This window comes from Ursus americanus, chromosome 31 (genome assembly GCF_024610735.1).
Source record: "Ursus americanus isolate L20-20 chromosome 31, mUrsAme1.1.p, whole genome shotgun sequence".
Taxonomy (NCBI): domain Eukaryota; kingdom Metazoa; phylum Chordata; class Mammalia; order Carnivora; family Ursidae; genus Ursus; species Ursus americanus.
In genome coordinates this window covers 19,257,343-19,275,804 of record NC_142157.1, presented here as the reverse complement: position 1 = coordinate 19,275,804, position 18,462 = coordinate 19,257,343, and the positions used below count along the sequence as shown (strand labels likewise).

Here is an 18,462-nt window from a genome sequence, read left to right as displayed (position 1 = left end):
AATCTAGCTGAACATTTTAAAAGATTTTGAAGTTATAGTGTTGTAACACTCATCTTTTATTTGATGAAGTTCATATATAGAAAAAGAAGAGGTTAGGGAGCACCTGGGTGGCTCAGTTGGTTAAGCATCTGCCTTCAGCTCAGGTCATGATCCCAGGGGATCGAGCCCCACCTCAGGCTCCCTGCTCAGCGGAGAGCCTGCTTCTCCCTCTCCCTGCCTCTCTCCCTACTTGTGCTCTTTCTCTGTCAAATAAATAAATAAAATCCTTAAAAAAAAAAAAAAAGAAAGAAAGAAGAAGAGGTTAGAAAAGTGTAGGAAATTGCAGAGAAATTGGCAGGGATGCTTCTAATTTTCTCAAGAAATGACCCCACATACTTAAGTATTCAAGGCTAAGAATTTAAACAGAGAAGTGAGATCATTTTAAGAGCCGTCATGATGGAAAATACCAGGTCAGCACCCCAGCCATGTCATGACATATCCTAGGGGGACAAACAGACTTGACACCCTGAGCAGTTTTAGTGACCATTTATTACAGTAACAGAAAGAAGCACAAACTCTCCTGGACAAGTTCATGGCTGTTTGTATAGAGATGGCATTACATCAATAATTACGAGAAAAACACAGCAGTAGGTTTGAATGAAGTTCTATGAGATCACTTTAAAATAACTCTCCCTCACTACATCAAAAATTAAGATGTACTATATGTTGACTAACATAACATAATAAAAAATTATTTAAAAAATAATAATAACTCTCCCTAGGAAAATTATATGTTGATGGTAATGAAAGACTTCACCAAGTCAGAATATTTGGATTTGACCTTCAGAAAGTAGAGACTGTGCTGTTGTTTTTTTTTTTCCCGTCACTATAAAAGTAAAATATTGTAGGGGCGCCTGGATGGCTCAGTCAGTTAAGAGTCTGACTCTTGATATCAGCTGAAGTATCGATCTCAGGGCTGTGAGCCCATGTTGGGCTCCACGCTGGGTGTGGAAACTACTTAAAAATAAATAAATAAACTCCACGCTGGGTGTGGAAACTACTTAAAAATAAATAAAATAAAATAAAATAAAATAAAATAAAGTAAAATAGCTTTGTTTGGGGTGCCTGGGTGGCTCAGCGAGTTAAGCTTCCAACTCTTGATTTCAGCTCAGATCATGATCTCAGGGTTGTGAGATTGAGCCCTGTGTTGGGCTCCTCATTCATCGAGGAATCTGCTTGAGATTCTCTCTCTTCCTCTCCCTCTGCCCCTCCCCTGACTCGAGTGTGCTCTCTCTCTCTCAAAATAAATTAATAAATCTTAAAAAAAGAAGTAAAACATTGTAAAAGATATATAAAGTAATGATATGCCATGGGAACAAATAAAAAAAAACGTAGCTGCTTCCATCCTGTATAACACACAAAAAAGCACTGATAATACTATAATGTATTTCTTTCTCTTTTTTTGGTTTGGTGTATTTGTATATATATATACATTTTTTCTTTTACCTAGTTCAAATCATATTATATATAGTTTTTTATACTTATTCATAAGTCTTTTTGTGCATGTCAGAATATTTCCATAGTATCAAATCCTAGAAGACTTTTGCTACAGATTGTAAATTTGTCAATATGAAATTTTTATTAAAATTTGAATCTACCTACCAATATTAGAGAGTGCAATACTTGCTACAAAAAAAATTCTCTATCAAATACTGATAAGTACAGTTTTACAATAAATCTTTGTGAACTTAATATATGAAACAATTGTGTTGACTTTCTGACATTTTATAATGTGAAATATTTTAACATATTAGTATCTATATTTTCTTTGCTGTAAGTTATCTCTTTATGACATTTGTCCTTTTTTTAAAATTGAGGACTGATCCTTAAAAAAATTTACTAGGGTTGATAAATTTGTATATATTCAAGAAAACCACACATGACTGCCATTTTGTAGATCAAAAAATTGAATAGAAGTGCATATAACATTAATCTTGATATGTGCTATTGATGTTTTTTTCTGCTGGCCTTTTAAATTTATATAAAACTGAAATAGGACTTTTTATTTTTTTGCCTGACATTTTTAAATGGCTTTCTATTGTGTTTGTGTGTTTTGGTGTAATGACTGAGTCTCAAAGTTGAATATCTTAAGACTGTATTTTGTTTACCCTGTATTGTCTACCCTAGCACAAAGCAGGGAACTCAAAAATATAGATTTTGTGGATCTAGGAATGGTATTCAACATTTAACAACTAGTATCTGGTTAGCTAATGGGAACAGACCACACCTTAGGGCTGGGCCCAGATCTAGGTGTTTATTCCTTAATCGTTGGAGTGTATGGAAAGCATTGCTCATTATTTGGGGGCAAGTAAGGAATGGAGGTGCAGTTAATCTGTTGATTTGTTCAGCTTGAACTTTATAATCAGTTAAATTTCAGAAAAATACTGCTGGGTTTGTGTCTAAGAATATGGAATGTCTTACACTAACTTAAGTCATCTTTTAATAAAAATGCAGGCCCAGAGTAACCTTATATTTATAACCCTAGGGCTGTAAGTTTAAAAAAAGACATAAACAATAAAGATAATTTTGTGATGAGGAGATTGCAAGTGTTATTGACCACTTGTCCCAAGTCCACACAAATCTCTAGAGGGCATTTAACCTACAGAAATTTGGGGCCATTCTGATAATGGTATGATTTGGTTTAAATCAGATAAAATCTATAAAACAGTCTGATAGAAATGCATACATTGGCTGTCATCTGTGGTCATTGGCTAAGTCAGCCTGGGCTCAACTTTGGACCATTATGGATTCTGACCCCACAAACTGAATATGGTCTGATAACAATATGCAGTGAGACTGAGGATATCAGACATCTGGCAGCTATAATTTAATAGAAGACCCTCAGTGATTTGGGCCCTAGGCATTTGGACATAATGTTTGACACTGGGCACCATTATACCAATTGATTCCATCTGGCCTGGTCTGGCTCAAAAGACTCAACCTTTTTTTCAGAGAAGCTATTGGCCATGACTAGTCCTTGTTTACAGAATTTTCCATCTCCCTTGGCAGGCAGAGTTATACTTTTCATGCATTGGGGCTTAGCTTTTAGGGCAGAGCCCTTATTTTAAAATCAGTCAGTCTGGGTGTTATATGTAAGTGATGAATCACTAAATTCTACTCCTGAAGCCGATATTACACTGTATGTTAACTAACTAGAATTTAAATAAAAACTTGAATAAAAAAAAAAGCAGGCATTCTGAATACAGGCACAAGCAGCAAAGGTAGTTTAGGATAGCTAATGATAAATAGAAGTGTTAAGGTATTTTTACCAAATAGTTTTACTTTTTTACTGTGCTATGGAGACTCTAAAGTCTCATAATATATGAATTTTCACTATTTAAATAATAAACCTGAAAATAAATGTAGAATATTTAATAGGATCCCAAATATCCTAAAATATGTAGATGATAGACTTTTATAGCTGGGAGGGACCATAGAGGCTATAAAACTGCCCCCTTTCATTTTACAGATAGTGGGAGGTCACATACCTAAAATTTCCATGTGGATTCTGAGTTCATGCAATGTTTTCTACAGAAAATCTCGAACATCTTATTAAACGATAGATTCTCAGATTTAATTAAATGCTATTTCCTGTCTTTAGAGATTATTTGTAGATTATGGTACATATGGGAATGAGCTTATTCTCTGAAATCTGACAGATTTATCTGAAAAATCAGCAGATGGCCTAAGTTCTTTGATAATCATCTTTTTTTATTATGAAACAGTAGGTTATCCCTGTAAAACACGTGTGAAATCTACTTGAAGGAATTCAGTTTTTCTCTTAAATTTCTACTAGGCAGTTAATAGAAAATCCTCAACAACAACAACAAAATCAATGATTTATTTTCCAGTACTTCCCATTCTTTCAAGATATAATAAGAAATATAATCAATATTGTGCTGTTACTTTCTGCCCTGTTTTTACATTACCATTGTTTCATTTCCTCCCATCGGTAGTCAGCTTGATGGGATATTGTATTCCTTTTTTGTTTTCACATGCTAGATTTTTTCCAGATTCTTGCTGTTTTCACTAGCACTTTTTGTCTAATTTATTTTTTCCTTTTAGATGGTTTCTTTGTGTCATGTCATCAAGGTTTGTGACCGATTGCTAAATTGACCCCCCAAAAAATTAATCAGAGGCAGATTAGATAATCAAGACCAAACCTCTGGATTCGCTCTGGTTACTTTCTTAGTCTATCACTTAAAACCTCATATGCATCGATTTTCTCTTATGTAAGACAGTTTAATAATAGTACCTGCCAAATACATTAATGTATGCAGATGTTTAGAACAGTGCATTGTATTTAACTCCAAGTTAAGTTTAGTGTGTGTTACCAATATTACTGTGATTATTATGAATTCGTAATTAGAAGCCATGCATAGATACCTTTTATAACTGTTAACAAAGTTTTATTCTTTGTACTTATTTCTAATACTTTAGTAAATATGTAGCACTACCTTAAACTTGTCTTAAATCTCATTCATGATTTTTCGTAAAGCTAAGAATGTTTCCATAGGATTCCGTCTTTCTGTATAAAATTAAAAAGTTTGATTATTTTATTTAATAGTAAAATTAGAAAACTATTAATGCTTCAAACTTGTAGAGTAATTCTCCACCTATTTTAACTTAAAATTGTCCTTGTTTCATCTACTTCATAACTTTTCAGTCTCACTGGGTCATGCCTACATTCTTCAAAGACGTGTGTTGTATTTCTTACGGAGTTCATCAACCAAAAAGAACCGAGAGATAAACTGCAACCATAATGTTACTGAACATCACCTAACTGGCCAGTGAGCTAGTTTTGAGTCAAACTCATGTCAGATAAATAAAAGCTGTGGTAGATTTGTTTTGCCATAGTTTTCTCCTTCTTCCACCCTTTTATCTGGCTACTCAGGAAGGTGGTTAAAATCTTAACAAGTTAGATAAGAGATTACACACAGGAACTTTAAGACTGTGTCTCAGTTGAGGGGTAACTTGGTCTATCATTCATTCAGTTATTCATTTGTTACTGAGAAGATTTTACATACTGTCTGTCAATGCCCATGCTTATAGTGATGGGACAAAAAATGTAAATAAGATAGAATCTCTGATCTGAAATATCTGTGTGTCAGGAGTCTTAGGCCAGCCCCAGGTTTGGTGGTATGCTAGGAGGACTCAGACGACTCAGCATATACTTGTGCTCATGGCTATGATTTATTACAGCATATACTTGTGCTCATGGCTATGATTTATTACAGCAAAAAGACACAAACCAAAATCCGCCAAGGGAAAGACACTTGGGGCAATGTCTGGGGGAAACTAGGGCAAGTTTCCAAGACTTCTCTCCAGCAGGAGCACATAGGACACATTTAATTTTTCCAGCAACAAGCCATGATGATGCATGTAGAATATTATCAACCAGGGAAGTTCGTTCGAAACTCAGTGCCCAGTGTTTTTACTGGGAGCTGTTCACATAAGCACCTTCTGTCTAGGATGTACCAAGAATCCAGACTCCCAGAAGGAAGGCAGGTGTTCAGCATAAACCATATTGTTTGCCCAAACAGTTTAGCCATAGTGAGCCACTATCTGTTAGAGAATAGCGGGAACCCTCCTTCTAAATTTCCAGACGCTTAGCCAAGGGCTAACCCTGAAAACAGCATTTTCTTTTTTTTTTTTTTTAAGGTTTTATTTATTTTTTTGAGAGAGAGACAGAGAGAGCATGAGCAGGGGGAAGGGCAGAGGGAGAGGGAGAAAGCATGCTCCCTGCTGAGCAGGGGGCCCAATGTGGGGCTCAATGCCAGGACGCTGAGATCAGGACCTGAGCCAAGACAGACACTCAACCGGCTGAGCCACCCAGGTGCCCCAGGAGACAGCATTTTCTAAGGATATCTGTCTCAGGCCAGATGAGTTAACTCTTTTCTGCAAAATCGTACATTCAAATGGGGATAGGCAGAAGAGTGTTTAAAGTGGCAGGTAAAGAGAAGTATTGGTTTATAATAGAAACTTCAACTAGCTCTCCCAGGGGAGTAAAGGGAAACTTCATTTAACAAGAGAACATTTGACCTGGATCTTTAAGGAATTGTGAGATTTCCCAAAGTCTGGGGTGAAAAAGAGTTTTCCTCCATGCAAAGGTGACAATATTCATTGTAAGTAAAGAGGAAATGGAGAAATTGTACGTGATGAGAGCATAGGGCATGATGGGGGTGGGGGTGGGGGTGCAAAGAAAGGGGAGAGGGGTTAGAACAAGAGCATGGGGTGTTTACAGGTGGTAAAGGAAATGGGTGGTAAGGAGCCATTAGAGGTTTTAATGAGAAGAGAGAAGTAAATAACTTTGAAAGGTATCTCTGGTAGCAGATGGAGAAAAGATCGGAGAAGGAAGAGTTTGAAGACAGTAAGATCAGACAGGAAGAAAGAGATTATGAGGACATGCCCTAAGGCATGTGTGTTGGGAATAGAGCACGGAGCAGTGGTTATCAACCAGTGGATCTCAAATAATCATGTGGGAAGTTTAAAAAGACTGTGATGTCTAGGGCCTAGTGAAACCCTTTACTATCTCTCAACCGAACACTCTGTATGCTTCTTTTCTGTAGCTGTCTTATTCTGTGATGCTGTCAGTCAAAACCTCAAACCGACCGTGTAGTCATTCCATTATTGGACATAACCAAGGATATATCCATGTGTATAGAATTTCATCTTCACTCCCACAATACATTGAGATGCAAAGCCATATTTAGGAATCTACCTCCACCAGATCATTTCATCTATTCTCATCTATTCTCAGATGAATCTAGCCAGCAAAATCTGTTTGCAGTAAACAGTCTTCATGTTTCTGCAGGGGATTCACAGGGGTGGTTTGGTTCACTTGTAAAGTGTAGAGCAAAATGCTTATCAAAAGGTATACAGATGGATCTCTATTACCTAAGATGCATGTCAATTTATGTAGATTTCTTGGTGGTTTGGCAAGTATCGTGTGTATGATTTGTATGCAAGATGCAAGAAATACTGTAAAGATGGTCTCAACATATAACGATGGCTAAACATGTAACTGTTGGTTAAATGTAAGCTATTTAAATAAAGTCGTTCAGATAAGACACAAATATAAACCTATCCAGCCCAGCACAGTTTTTTTGTTATTTTATTTTAAATTATTTTACACTATATGATGGCACAAAACAGACTTGCAGGGTTTGCAAAAAATAGTATGAGGATACACATGAGTTTCTTGTTTTAACTCTCAGATTAACTAGACGTTATTGAGTTTCATAATAATGTTCTATTTGGAATGTATTGAAGTACCTTCTTCAGGAATAGTTTATCTGCTGTTTTAACTGAATAAATGTGTTAAATCTCAAGAATGTGTTAAGAACAATTCATATATTACATATATACAGAAATATATCTTTAAGCTTTCTACCATATCCAAACGGAAGTCTTTAGATGTATTTAATATTTCCATGAGCTACGTGATTAACAACTACAGCAAAATATGTTGGAGAAAATTATCTTTGAAAGTTTTCCATCAGTGGTTTAATTAACATACAGTGGACAGAAAGCAAACAATCTGTTCAGCCAGACTACTCAAAGATCCCTCCTGTTGCTTTTGTTTTCAGTACAGCTGGGAAGGGAAAAATTATATTACTTATATCCCTTTAGCTGGCTTCTGAGTAATTCGTTTTGGTGGTGATTTAAAGAATAATTTAAAATATTTTTATGAGTTTGAAGGCACATGAAGTTCATAGGAATAGTTTACAATGTAGATAACCAAGCTGTGGTTTTGCCAATTTTTCTCGGTCTTTATTTCTGTAAAACATTCATTCTTGACTTGTTTTATCTTGTCTAAAAATCATCCTGAAATGGGATCAAAATCTAAGCCAATTTCATACTCCAGTCTTGATGAACCATGGAGTACTGAATTATGAGCATATAAGAATGTTTCCTCTTACTATTCATAACATAACCAGAGAAAAATAATTAGCTCTAAAATAGCAACCAAAAGAATATTCACAGAAGCCAAGCCCTAAAGCTCACAAATTTTCTTATTAAAAAAACCCCTCAGTTCCTTCCTGAGATCCTGTTTACTCTTTGTAAATATGAGAGCCAGCAAGTAATCAAGAGACAGGTTGATAAAGTTGAAGTGAGCAAATTCTAGGAGGAGCAAGCATGTCCATATAATGCAAGCAAACCAATCAACAGCTGCAATTTGCTGTGAATGTGACCATGAAGCAAGAGAGAGAAAAAAATTATGAAACACTGCTAAAAATTCAGGGGGTGGGGGAATCCCCACCCAAACCCCATAGCTGTCTAGGGACTTACCCTTGTAGTCGCCACAGTAATAAGCATGTAAGCATGCCTTCTACAGGAGGTCTCCCTGCCCGTGAAATTGTCCTTCCCCAGTCATCCTGCTAAAGCATTAGTTCGAATGTTCATGACGAAAACAAGAATTTGACACATTAATCGGACATCCCAAATTTCAACGTGAGTGGTATTCAAAGGTAAACTGAGGCATATTAAAAAATTTCAAGAATGTACCCGAGCAAAGATCAACTTCATTCTGGCAGCGCTGAGCTAGACGTGATCAGGAGGGCTCCAATGACAGCAGCTAGGGGAGAGACTTGTATGGGGAAAAAGGCAGGAGCAAAGCAAGAAAACTGTTAGATTGGCTTAAGCTGTTACCTGCTTCAGAGAACCCTAGTCGGCTGTGTGAGACTGGTTATCCTTCGGTTTTGATTTTTTTTTTTTTTTTTTTTAGATTTTATTTATTTATGAGACAGAGAGACAGCCAGCGAGAGAGGGAACACAGCAGGGGAGTGGGAGAGGAAGCAGCAGGCTCCCAGCAGAGGAGCCCGAGGTGGGACTCAATCCCTGAACATCAGGATCACGCCCCAAACTGAAGGCAGACGCTTAACAACTGCGCTACCCAGGCGCCTCTCGGTTTTGATTTCTTAACCTGGAGGCGTTTACAGGTCTAGGTGTTGGTTTGCTTGTGAATGCGTCTAAGGTATCAAGAACCACCTCAATCTGATGGTCACTTTGTTTAATTAATTTAATAGTGGAGAATATGGGATTTATCACCCCTAAGTCTTGAAGCTCCTTTTCATGTGTTCTCTAGGGTAAGAAGGCAGGGGAAAAAAGAAAAAGGGAACTTAAGGAAGTTGAGAAGTAGACTTTCTGTGCAGACAGCCCCTCCAGTGTTGCTTATTCTGTCTCCTCCTGCTCTGTGCGGGAATCATAGGGGTTAGTGTGACATTACTGGCCCAAAGGCATCATGGAAAGTACCATATTTTGTCTGGTATTCTAAATCTCTGGAAAGATAATAATAACATTAATATCAGGCAGTTAATATCCAACAATAGCACCCATTTCAAAGAAACCAAGAGTTGTTTTGAAATTCTGTTTTGAAGATTTTAATAAAGATTAATTATTTGAAGTTTTAGGTTGACTTCCTGATTTACATTTTAGAGAAATGACAAACCTCTGTTTGGAGCTGTTCCCTTTGTGTGATTCTTTTTAAAAACCATTTTTAGGGGCGCCTGGGTGGCTCCGTCATTAAGCGTCTGCCTTTGGCTCGGGTGATCCCAGGGTCCTGGGATCAAGCCCCGCATGGGGCTCCCTGCTCCATGGGAAGGCTTCTTCTCCCTCTCCCTCTCCCCCTGCTGGTGTTCCCTCTCTCTCTGTGTCTCTCTGTCAAATACATAAATAAAATCTTTAAAAACAAAACAAAATGATTTTTAAATCCAGGAGCATTTAGTCTATTAACTGCATTATATTGGCTACATTTCTTACCTAGATTGACGTTCCAACAAGAATTCCGTATAGATTTTCAGTTGTTCTGATATGATTATTTGTATTCAGAGCACCACCACCCTCATTGCAGGACAAATGCACGCCTCTAAAGTTAACCTAAGTGTTGGGCTAGCAGGTCTTATCTGGTTATTATAAAACCTTATTGCTTACTTTTGTTGTAAGCTGCCTCATGTATTTTTGGTAATGAGGCAGGATGTATAAATAAAGCAAATAAAATTGCTTTATGTAGCTTTGCCTAGAATCATAGGTCTTAGAGCCTGACACATCCTCAGGAAAAGCTCTCTGCTTTCGCAGGTAAGGTATTTTCATTCCCATTTAAAATATAGGGCAACCAAAGCACAGAGTTTTGTAAATTATTCTGGACCCCATATCCAGGAAACCTAACAAAAAATTCCATCCCCGGTCTTTTGAATCCTTGTACAGTATTTCTTCCATTAATTTTTTTTTTTTTAAAGAATTTATTTATTTATTCGACAGAGATAGAGACAGCCAGCGAGAGAGGGAACACAAGCAGGGGGAGTGGGAGAGGAAGAAGCAGGCTCCTAGAGGAGGAGCCTGATGTGGGGCTCGATCCCATAACGCCGGGATCACGCCCTGAGCCGAAGGCAGACGCTTAACCGCTGTGCCACCCAGGCGCCCCTCTTCCATTAATTCTGGCTGGTTCAATCATTCTTGCTCCAAAGAGACTGTCAATAGTTCATTTATCCATCAGTCATTCAACAGACATTTACTCAGGACCATTCAAAGGCCAGTGGGACAACAGAGTTAAAACAGAAACACTTTCTACAGTGATGATGACAATACTCATTAGACATAACTATTGGATATTTACTGTGTGTGTCGGGGGAACATGATCAACCCTTTATGTACATGAGATTTTTCAGCCTTCCAACAATTCTGTGAATTGTGCATGGTGCTACATTTCCATGGCTCTTGGGTTCCTCTTTTTGGAGCTCTTGGCCATTTCTGTCTTCACAGTTCTTTTAAGCTCTAATATTCTATGAGCCCAAGGAAAAGTCTAGATTACCAACACTATGGTGGTATTTTTCTCTGGGCTGTATCCACCAAGGCGTGAAGCAGTGAGGGATCTTTTAAGTTCATGTTGAAACTAAAGAATATCCTTCTGTCTAGAAGAATTATTAGCACCTTTCTGAGTTGAAAGGGAAATATTTTAGAGCGTTTGTATGTGATTAGTAATGGTAGCCTTAACTTAGTTATTAGAGTTCTAAGTAGCTGATACCGTGGTGTTATAAGTCACATTAAATACATTTTCGTTTCTTGGAATGTTATTGAGGGCAACATCACAGCTATAATTAAATGACTGCTTTCTTAGCCCTTTTTGAACCGGTATCCTGCCAGTTATAAAGGCTGTCAATTCCTATCTCTGGGTAATAGTTGCGTAGAAGAAGACTGTTCCTCTTGGTCAGAAACTGAATTTCCCATACTTGTGATACACCTTCCCCTACTGACCTACTGAAATGAAAGACTAGGAGTAATGATTAAATCTTATTTTCCCTCCTGTAGTAGTAGGATGAGCTGGGTCAGCAAGGCCAGTCCCTGCTGATGGCTTTAAAATACCTTTGTGATTTGGTCTCTTTGCTTTCCCATCCATTTCTCTAAGTGCCTATCACTGTCATCCTTCACCACCCTGACAAGAGTCCAAGGTGAGAACGGCACAAATGAATAAGAGCCTTTGTGATGCCTCCTGAGGGTGTTACTTATTAAATGAGGTAGGCAATGAACCCAATCTGACCGGTGAGCTACAAGGCAGGTCAGCACATTTACACGAAGATCATTCCACGTATTATTTAACCCATTCGAATACATTGTTGCCTCTTTGCTGCCCAGCAGAACTTGCGAGAAAGGAACATAAGCTCACAAGTTAATAATGTCTGACTTTTATTTTCCAATGTGCTAAGAGTCACTAGGTTTCATTCCTTTGTTCGGACTGTAGCTTATTTTCTCAGAACAGCTAGAGAATAGTTTATGAAGTGTGTGCTTGGAGGGCGGGGAGGGGAGAGAATAAAAATGCATTGCTTTAGGGCTGCACATCTGTTTTAGGGACTCTGCTGATCTGCACATTAACCATTGTCATGACTTATGGTGTGTTTTAAAATTGCATTCCTCTCAGAGATGTTCATACCAACTCAAAACTATTACAGTTGAACAGATTTCACTGTGAGGAGTTAGTTTCCTGTCTTCATGACTAGCAAAATTAGTCTTCTGCTCTATTAGCTAGGATGTGTATGACTCATAACAAGTAGTAACTCATTATTTTATTTCTTGTTCAAACAGATTGGCCATATCAAGTTGCTCAGGTCTTCCCGCAAACAGAGGAGGAAGTGGAAGTGGACACACGTGCATTCAGCCACCGGTGGAAAAGGAGCTTAGATTCTCTCAAGGCGGTAGACTCCAACCGAGCAAGCATGGGCCAAGACTCCCCAGAGCCCAGAGGCTTCACGGACCTGCTGCTGGACGTTGGGCAGGACAACACCACCCAGATTGAGGTAGGTAAATAATCTGGGTAACCGAAATGCATTGACGAATGTATTTCCTGTAAGGCACCCCACTTCCACGTATGTATAGGCTCTAACTTAAGCTCAGTTGAAAGCTTTAGGACTTTTTGTAAGGATCTATTTAACTCATTAATAAATAATGAGTTAATATTCGGTAATTTAGTAATCAATAATTGTAACTATATTAAATAAGTAAACACATAATAGCTAAGTACATTTAATCATGAAACAGAAAAACTTGCCGTGATGATGACAGTGAGGAGACATGAAGAGGAACGCGATACAGCACTTGCCCGCGAGAAGGTCGCTGTGTAACCAGATCAGCTGTATGCTACGTGATATGTACAAGGATATATACAAGCTGGAGCATGGTGTGGAGGAGGGAGAAATCACCTGTCTGGGCCCTGGGTGGGCCATTGTCAAAGAGGCTGAGCCTGGGAGCGGGCATTTAGGCAGAGGCTTGGCGGGTCAAGGGGGGTTCACCAGGTCGATTTCCTGTCAGTAGTGAGAAACGAGATTCCTGGCAGAGTGAATTGCATCTGTAATGGCCGAGTCTTAGAATGCTGGGGCACGCCGGAGAGTCTCCTAGAGTGACCAGCTGTCCCAGTTTACCCAGGGCTGAGTGCTTTCCTCGCACAGAGCACTTTCAGTGCTAAACACAAGGCAGTTCTGGGCAAACCGAAATGGTCATTCACTCTGTGACTGTAAGCAATTCTTTGTTATGGTTGGAGCTATGAAGTGGAAGGAGGACGGCTGGAGATGGGTGTGATGAGTATGGAAGTTCGCTGAGGACACATTTGGGGCAGACTGTAAGGTTGCCCAGAGGCCTCAGGGGTGGTATTACATTGCTGAAATTCCCATAGTCCTTAGCATTGCAAATCATAAAATACGATCCTGTTCGTTCACTCAATCTAACAAAAACAAACAGGTCGATCTTATGGAAATAAGCAAAAAAAAAAAAAAAAAAAAAAAAAAAAAAAAAAAACACGCAAATGAGAATGGAGGCTATTTATTCAGTTTGTTCTAGCAAGAGTCAGCTTCCATCACTTCCCTCTGGCAGAGACTCAAAAGCAGGCAGGGCAGTGGGAAAGTTTCTCACTTAAAAAAGAGAAGGATGGGGCTCCTGGTTGGCGCAGTTAGTTAAGTGTCTGACTCTTGTTGTAGGCTCAGGTCATGATCTCAGGGATCTGAGATTGAGCCCCTGCTTAGGGCTCTGTGCTCAGCAGGGAGTCTGCTTGAAGATTCTCTTCCTCTGCCCTCCCCCCACTTGTGCGCGTGAGCACACTCGTGTGCTCGTTCTCTCTCTCTCTCAAATAAATATTTACGTCTTTAAAAAAGAGAGAAGTCTTCAGGTTTGCTCTCATTGGACGTTGTTGACACGAAGGAGCTGAAGGTGGGCTAATTAGAAGCAGAACATCTCATGTGATCGATTTGGGGAACATATTTGTCTTATACTGAGTTGGACCCGGGGATGCAAAATAGGAAGGCTGTCAGTCGTTCATCAGTTCCTGCCCATTCTGGGCTGATCGCTGCCAAGGCTGCGTTCTGGCTCCCTGGACTGCTTGCTGTAGAGGTTGGAGGTCAGACTTCTATTGTCATCCATGGTGTGGCCATTGTCTGTTTGAATATTCTCTCTCCATCTCAAGGTTTAGTTCCTATTTTTCTCCCTGGTGGCAGGTTTATACGTTTTCAGAACCAGACAAGATTCTTTTTACTGTCCTGAAATACTCATTATTTAGGAAAAGAACTCAACTTCATGAAACAGACACTGCATCATTCTCCAAATAGTATCAAGGCATCATTTCGTTCCCGCATAGTGAGAGGAATCTTCAGAAGATCTGAAGCATAGGCCGTTGGGAGTCCGTATATGTGAGAGGCCCAGCAATTTTCAAAACCCCGTCCATCTCCTAGCATGTGACTCTGGTGGTCCCTGCCTGCCCAGCCAGGCCCCTTAACAGGCAACAGAGGAGTGCCAGGAGCAGAAGTCATATAATATCTGTAAGAGGCTATTCTGACTCCTGCAGAGTGCCTGCTATTTTGGCAACACTGTTGTTATAGCAACTCGGAGAGGGCATCATAATTCTTCCCTGAGCACCCTTTAGCTGGGGTGCAGCATAAAGAAAGGAGCGCTGAACAGAAGCAGAGGTGTTTACTCTCTGCCCAGAACTCATAGCTCCCTGAGATTGAAAGGGGAGAACACATTCCTAGAACTCCGTGATCTCTATGCAGGATGCTGAATTTTCTGAATCATTCGTAAAATAGAAAATCCTTTTGCTCCAGGGATGTATGAACACTCTTCAAAATACAATCCCAGTTGTTGTTATAGCCATGATGTTGTTATTCAGCCAGTTTTCCTCCTTTCTACCTTAATAGAGGAGATCGTGTAATGTCAGGGATTCTGAATCAGTGAAACGAAGGAAGGAAGATGGTGCTGGTGCAGGGAGCTGTATGCTGGGTGATCACTCGGTGCTAAAATGTGCCAGGTGCCATATGGAGATCATCTTGCCTCGTCCTGACATCAGCCTCCTGAGATTTGTGTCTCCTGGTTCACTGGGTAATCTCGGTGATTTTACATGAGGGCAATTTCAGATTTAGGTTTAGTGTTTTCCCTAAGCTCTTCCATTAACGAATAAAGGAGCTGGTATTTGAACCCCGGCTTGCTCAGCTCCCAAGGTTTATTCTTTCTACTGACTTTGCTTCCTCTAATATAAGGAAAAGTAAATGGTACTTCGATTAGGTAATGATTTTGGACAGTGGCAGCATCCCAATGTCGATGCGAGAGTGACTTCAGGGTTTCAATCTGGCAGGAAGGGGACTTCTCTTGAAGCTAGATTTCATAACAAGATAGCTGCTTTTATTCGAAAAGTTTATTTATTCTGATGGCGTTCTGAGGATTGATGGAGATTATTGGGGACTAAAGTCCCATAAGTCACTCCTTGGCACTACCTCTAGTTCTGGAACCAAAAGCCTACATCTGAAACTCTTCTGCATAGTTTATTTATCCTGGCCCTCGAAATGGCATTTTTGAACGTTGTTGTGTCTCTTTTAGGGAAAATATTTTTGCCTGATTGAGTTAAACAGAAATAAGGAAGAAAGGAACCAAATGGTGATAGAGTGGCTACTCTGCGCCGGGCATTCTGACAAGGTCTTTCTTATCTCTTAGGAATAAGCATTTTGATTTATATCATTTAATACAAGCAATGAGCATGAAAGACAATGTGTGCTTTTTCCCTTAGATGCTTCCAGAGTTGATGTCAAGAAAGGGAATTATTTTGTCCCAGAGCCCTGACTGTAGTTAGTGGCTGTGAAAATAATTTGTATCCCAGTGAGACTTCAGCCTCCCAGAATGGCATTCCCGTACATTTGCTCCCCTGCTTCTGCCGTTGTCTAGACTTTATACCCCACTTGCACCAAAGACAAAAACAAAAGACAATAGCATATTTACTATTCTGGCACAAATTCATTCAGACATCAACAAAGGCTGTTATTCTCTGAACTTGGTGACAGTATTTTTTCTGGCTCTGCACAAGAACAGATAACAGAGGGACTGGAAAACTGGAAAATTCTTCCAGTAGAAGTTTCTTGTTGTTGTTGTCATTGTTTTCTTTCTTTCTTTCTTTCTTTCTTTCTTTCTTTCTTTCTTTCTTTCTTTCTTTTCCTTCTTTCTTTCTTTCTTTCTTTCTTTCTTTCTTTCTTTCTTTCTTTCCTTCCTTCCTTCCTTCCTTCCTTTCTCTTTCTTTCTTTCTTTCTTTCTTTCTTTCTTTCTTTCTTTCCTTCCTTCCTTCCTTCCTTCCTTCCTTCCTTCCTTCCTTCTTTCTTTCTTTCTTTCTTTCTTTCTTTCTTTCTTTCTTTCTTTCTTTCTTTCTTTCTTTCTCTCTCTCTCTCTCTCTTTCTCTCTTTCTCTCTTTCTCTCTTTCTCTTTCTTTTTCTTCCCCTGAAAATATAAATGGTTTTGAAACCGTTTGTATTTCCTGATGAGTAAGTAGGGACTCAACAGCTGGCAAATGCCTCTGTTGATCTGAATGTTGACCTAGGCCAGCCTTTTCTTCTTGTACTTTCTCCGTGCGTGGACATATAACCGCTTGGTCACACAAGAAGAACGGTTCCTTCTTCTGACAGGGAATTAGAGCAGTCACTGGTGTGCTACTTTTTGTAATTCCTTTGGGACTACAAGGGCTCCCAAGACATTCGGGTAAGGCTGAGTTGCGTGCATGATTGAGCCGTGTTAGGGCAGGCTTCAGTGAATCCCGTGGCCCCAGGGACCCGAGCAGGGGTGAACAGCTCATGTGTGTGTTCACCTTGTTGCTGGCTGAAGGGCCTAAGCAGTGTTGGGTGAGAATTACTGATCCTCATGGAGATCAGTTTCATCAGCCGACTCCCCGTCACTGTGTTGGTAACTTACAGTTCTTTGCTTTACAGAAATCCGTCACTAATTCCTTTCTCACGCACTGAACCAAACATGGGAGTTTCTGTCGGTTTCTGTCGCTTACTCCCATGCAGTATTTTGAACTTCATCTTCCCCGTCTTAGGACAATGAAAATGTTCCCGCAAAGGATTGTCAACTGTGATTTTTATTTATTTATTTATTTATTTTTGCCTTAATTCAAAAGCACTGGGATGACTTGAAGAAGGAAATATTTCAAAATAAGGTTTATGGATCATAGAAGTGTAGCTCCATGATCCAGAGTGACTCAGAAATTGTGAGCGAGCCCAGTGCCTCTCAGGGGTTGCACGTGTGGCCAGACCACAGGCCACACTTTGAGTTGCAGAGAGTTAGACCACAAAGCAGATTTCGCTATTGATGATACAAATGTTCTGAAAAATCTTAGGTTAAATTGAGTTGCCTACCAACAACATGTCTTGTGGATTTCTCATTTTGGTACCAAATTAAAAATTGCAGGTATATCCAGCAATTATATCATCTATCTTCACATTAAAGCTGTTATCTGAGGAAGTTATAATTGAGAATGGTCAGCAAATATGTGTGATGGATATAACCAAAATCCAGAGACCGACTGTTTTTCTTCTAGATGCATATGTAAAAACTCTTTTTCATCTTCTGCTGTAGCACATTTCCAATGGTGTCTGCATCTTATTTTTATAAATTTTGCAATACACTTCTTTAAAAAGTTAGCAATCGCTAATTGCTGCACGTAAGGTTATTATATATGCTCTAATATTTTGTTGCAGTCCATAATTAAACAATCTACTTGAAAGGAAAAAAAGCCACTGGCAAGTACTTAATCTAAAAGAGATTGTGATTGGTTTGATGATTGTTTTATAAAGAAAAAGACATTCCGTAATGCCCCATAAGGGCAGAATCCCTAGTATGTTTCTAGTGTAGAGATACATCGGAATATTCTTAGCTAATGGAAGTCTTACTGCTTCTGTGTCTCAAGTCGAAGTAAGCTTTCTCAATTTCAAAGTCCTGACAATCACAAAAATAAATCTAAATATGGGGTAGTAATAAGACACATCATCCCATTTCACAGAAATAGAGTAAGGAAAATATGCAGAATACAACCATGCTGATTCTTTCCTTGGGCCACTGTTTTGCTCAATGAACTCATAGAAGATAATACTTATATATGAGAAGAACGTGATAGTGCAGATTTGTGACATTTTCCAAAAGAAAGAAAAGTATCACCTGATACTGAGTAACGCTGCTACTATATTTATTATGAATGTGAAAAGCTGGTGTAGATTTTTTTTTTTTTTAATGAGGCATTTCCATTTTAGGAGATCTTAAACTTTCAGAGGCTTCAGTATGTGGTTGTAGAATCAGAAAGCTGTGTGAAGGGAGTGGGCTAAGGTTAATCCTGGAGAAGCACACTTATTTGACTCAAGAGTGAATTGAAGTTTCCCAAATGCAATGTAGGTGTCAGATTTGGTTCCACAGAAGATGAGAAAGCAAGCATTGGGAGGGTGTGTGATTGCAAAGGAGAAGCCCTGCATAAGTTAATCAGCACCCAGAGGAAGATTCCCCTTATTCTGGAGAGAGCCAGGATTAACGTAGAGACAAGGTGTCATCTGAACCATGTGAGGAAGAGAGCGTTAGAAGATAGCCAAGCATCAAGGTATTTCTAGACAGAGAGTTTTGCACAGATAGGCAGGGCCAAGGCTT

General features: G+C 39.2%; 1 protein-coding gene across 1 annotated transcript in view; it reads left to right on the top strand.

Moving 5' to 3' along the window:
• PLXDC2 (plexin domain containing 2) overlaps positions 1-18,462 on the top strand; it is a 432,662-nt gene that overhangs the window by 157,081 nt on the left and 257,119 nt on the right. The window contains exon 2 of the mRNA XM_045787429.2: positions 12,118-12,329. Within this exon, the coding sequence (XP_045643385.1) occupies positions 12,118-12,329 (212 nt within the window). The remainder of the gene's footprint in view (positions 1-12,117; positions 12,330-18,462) is intronic.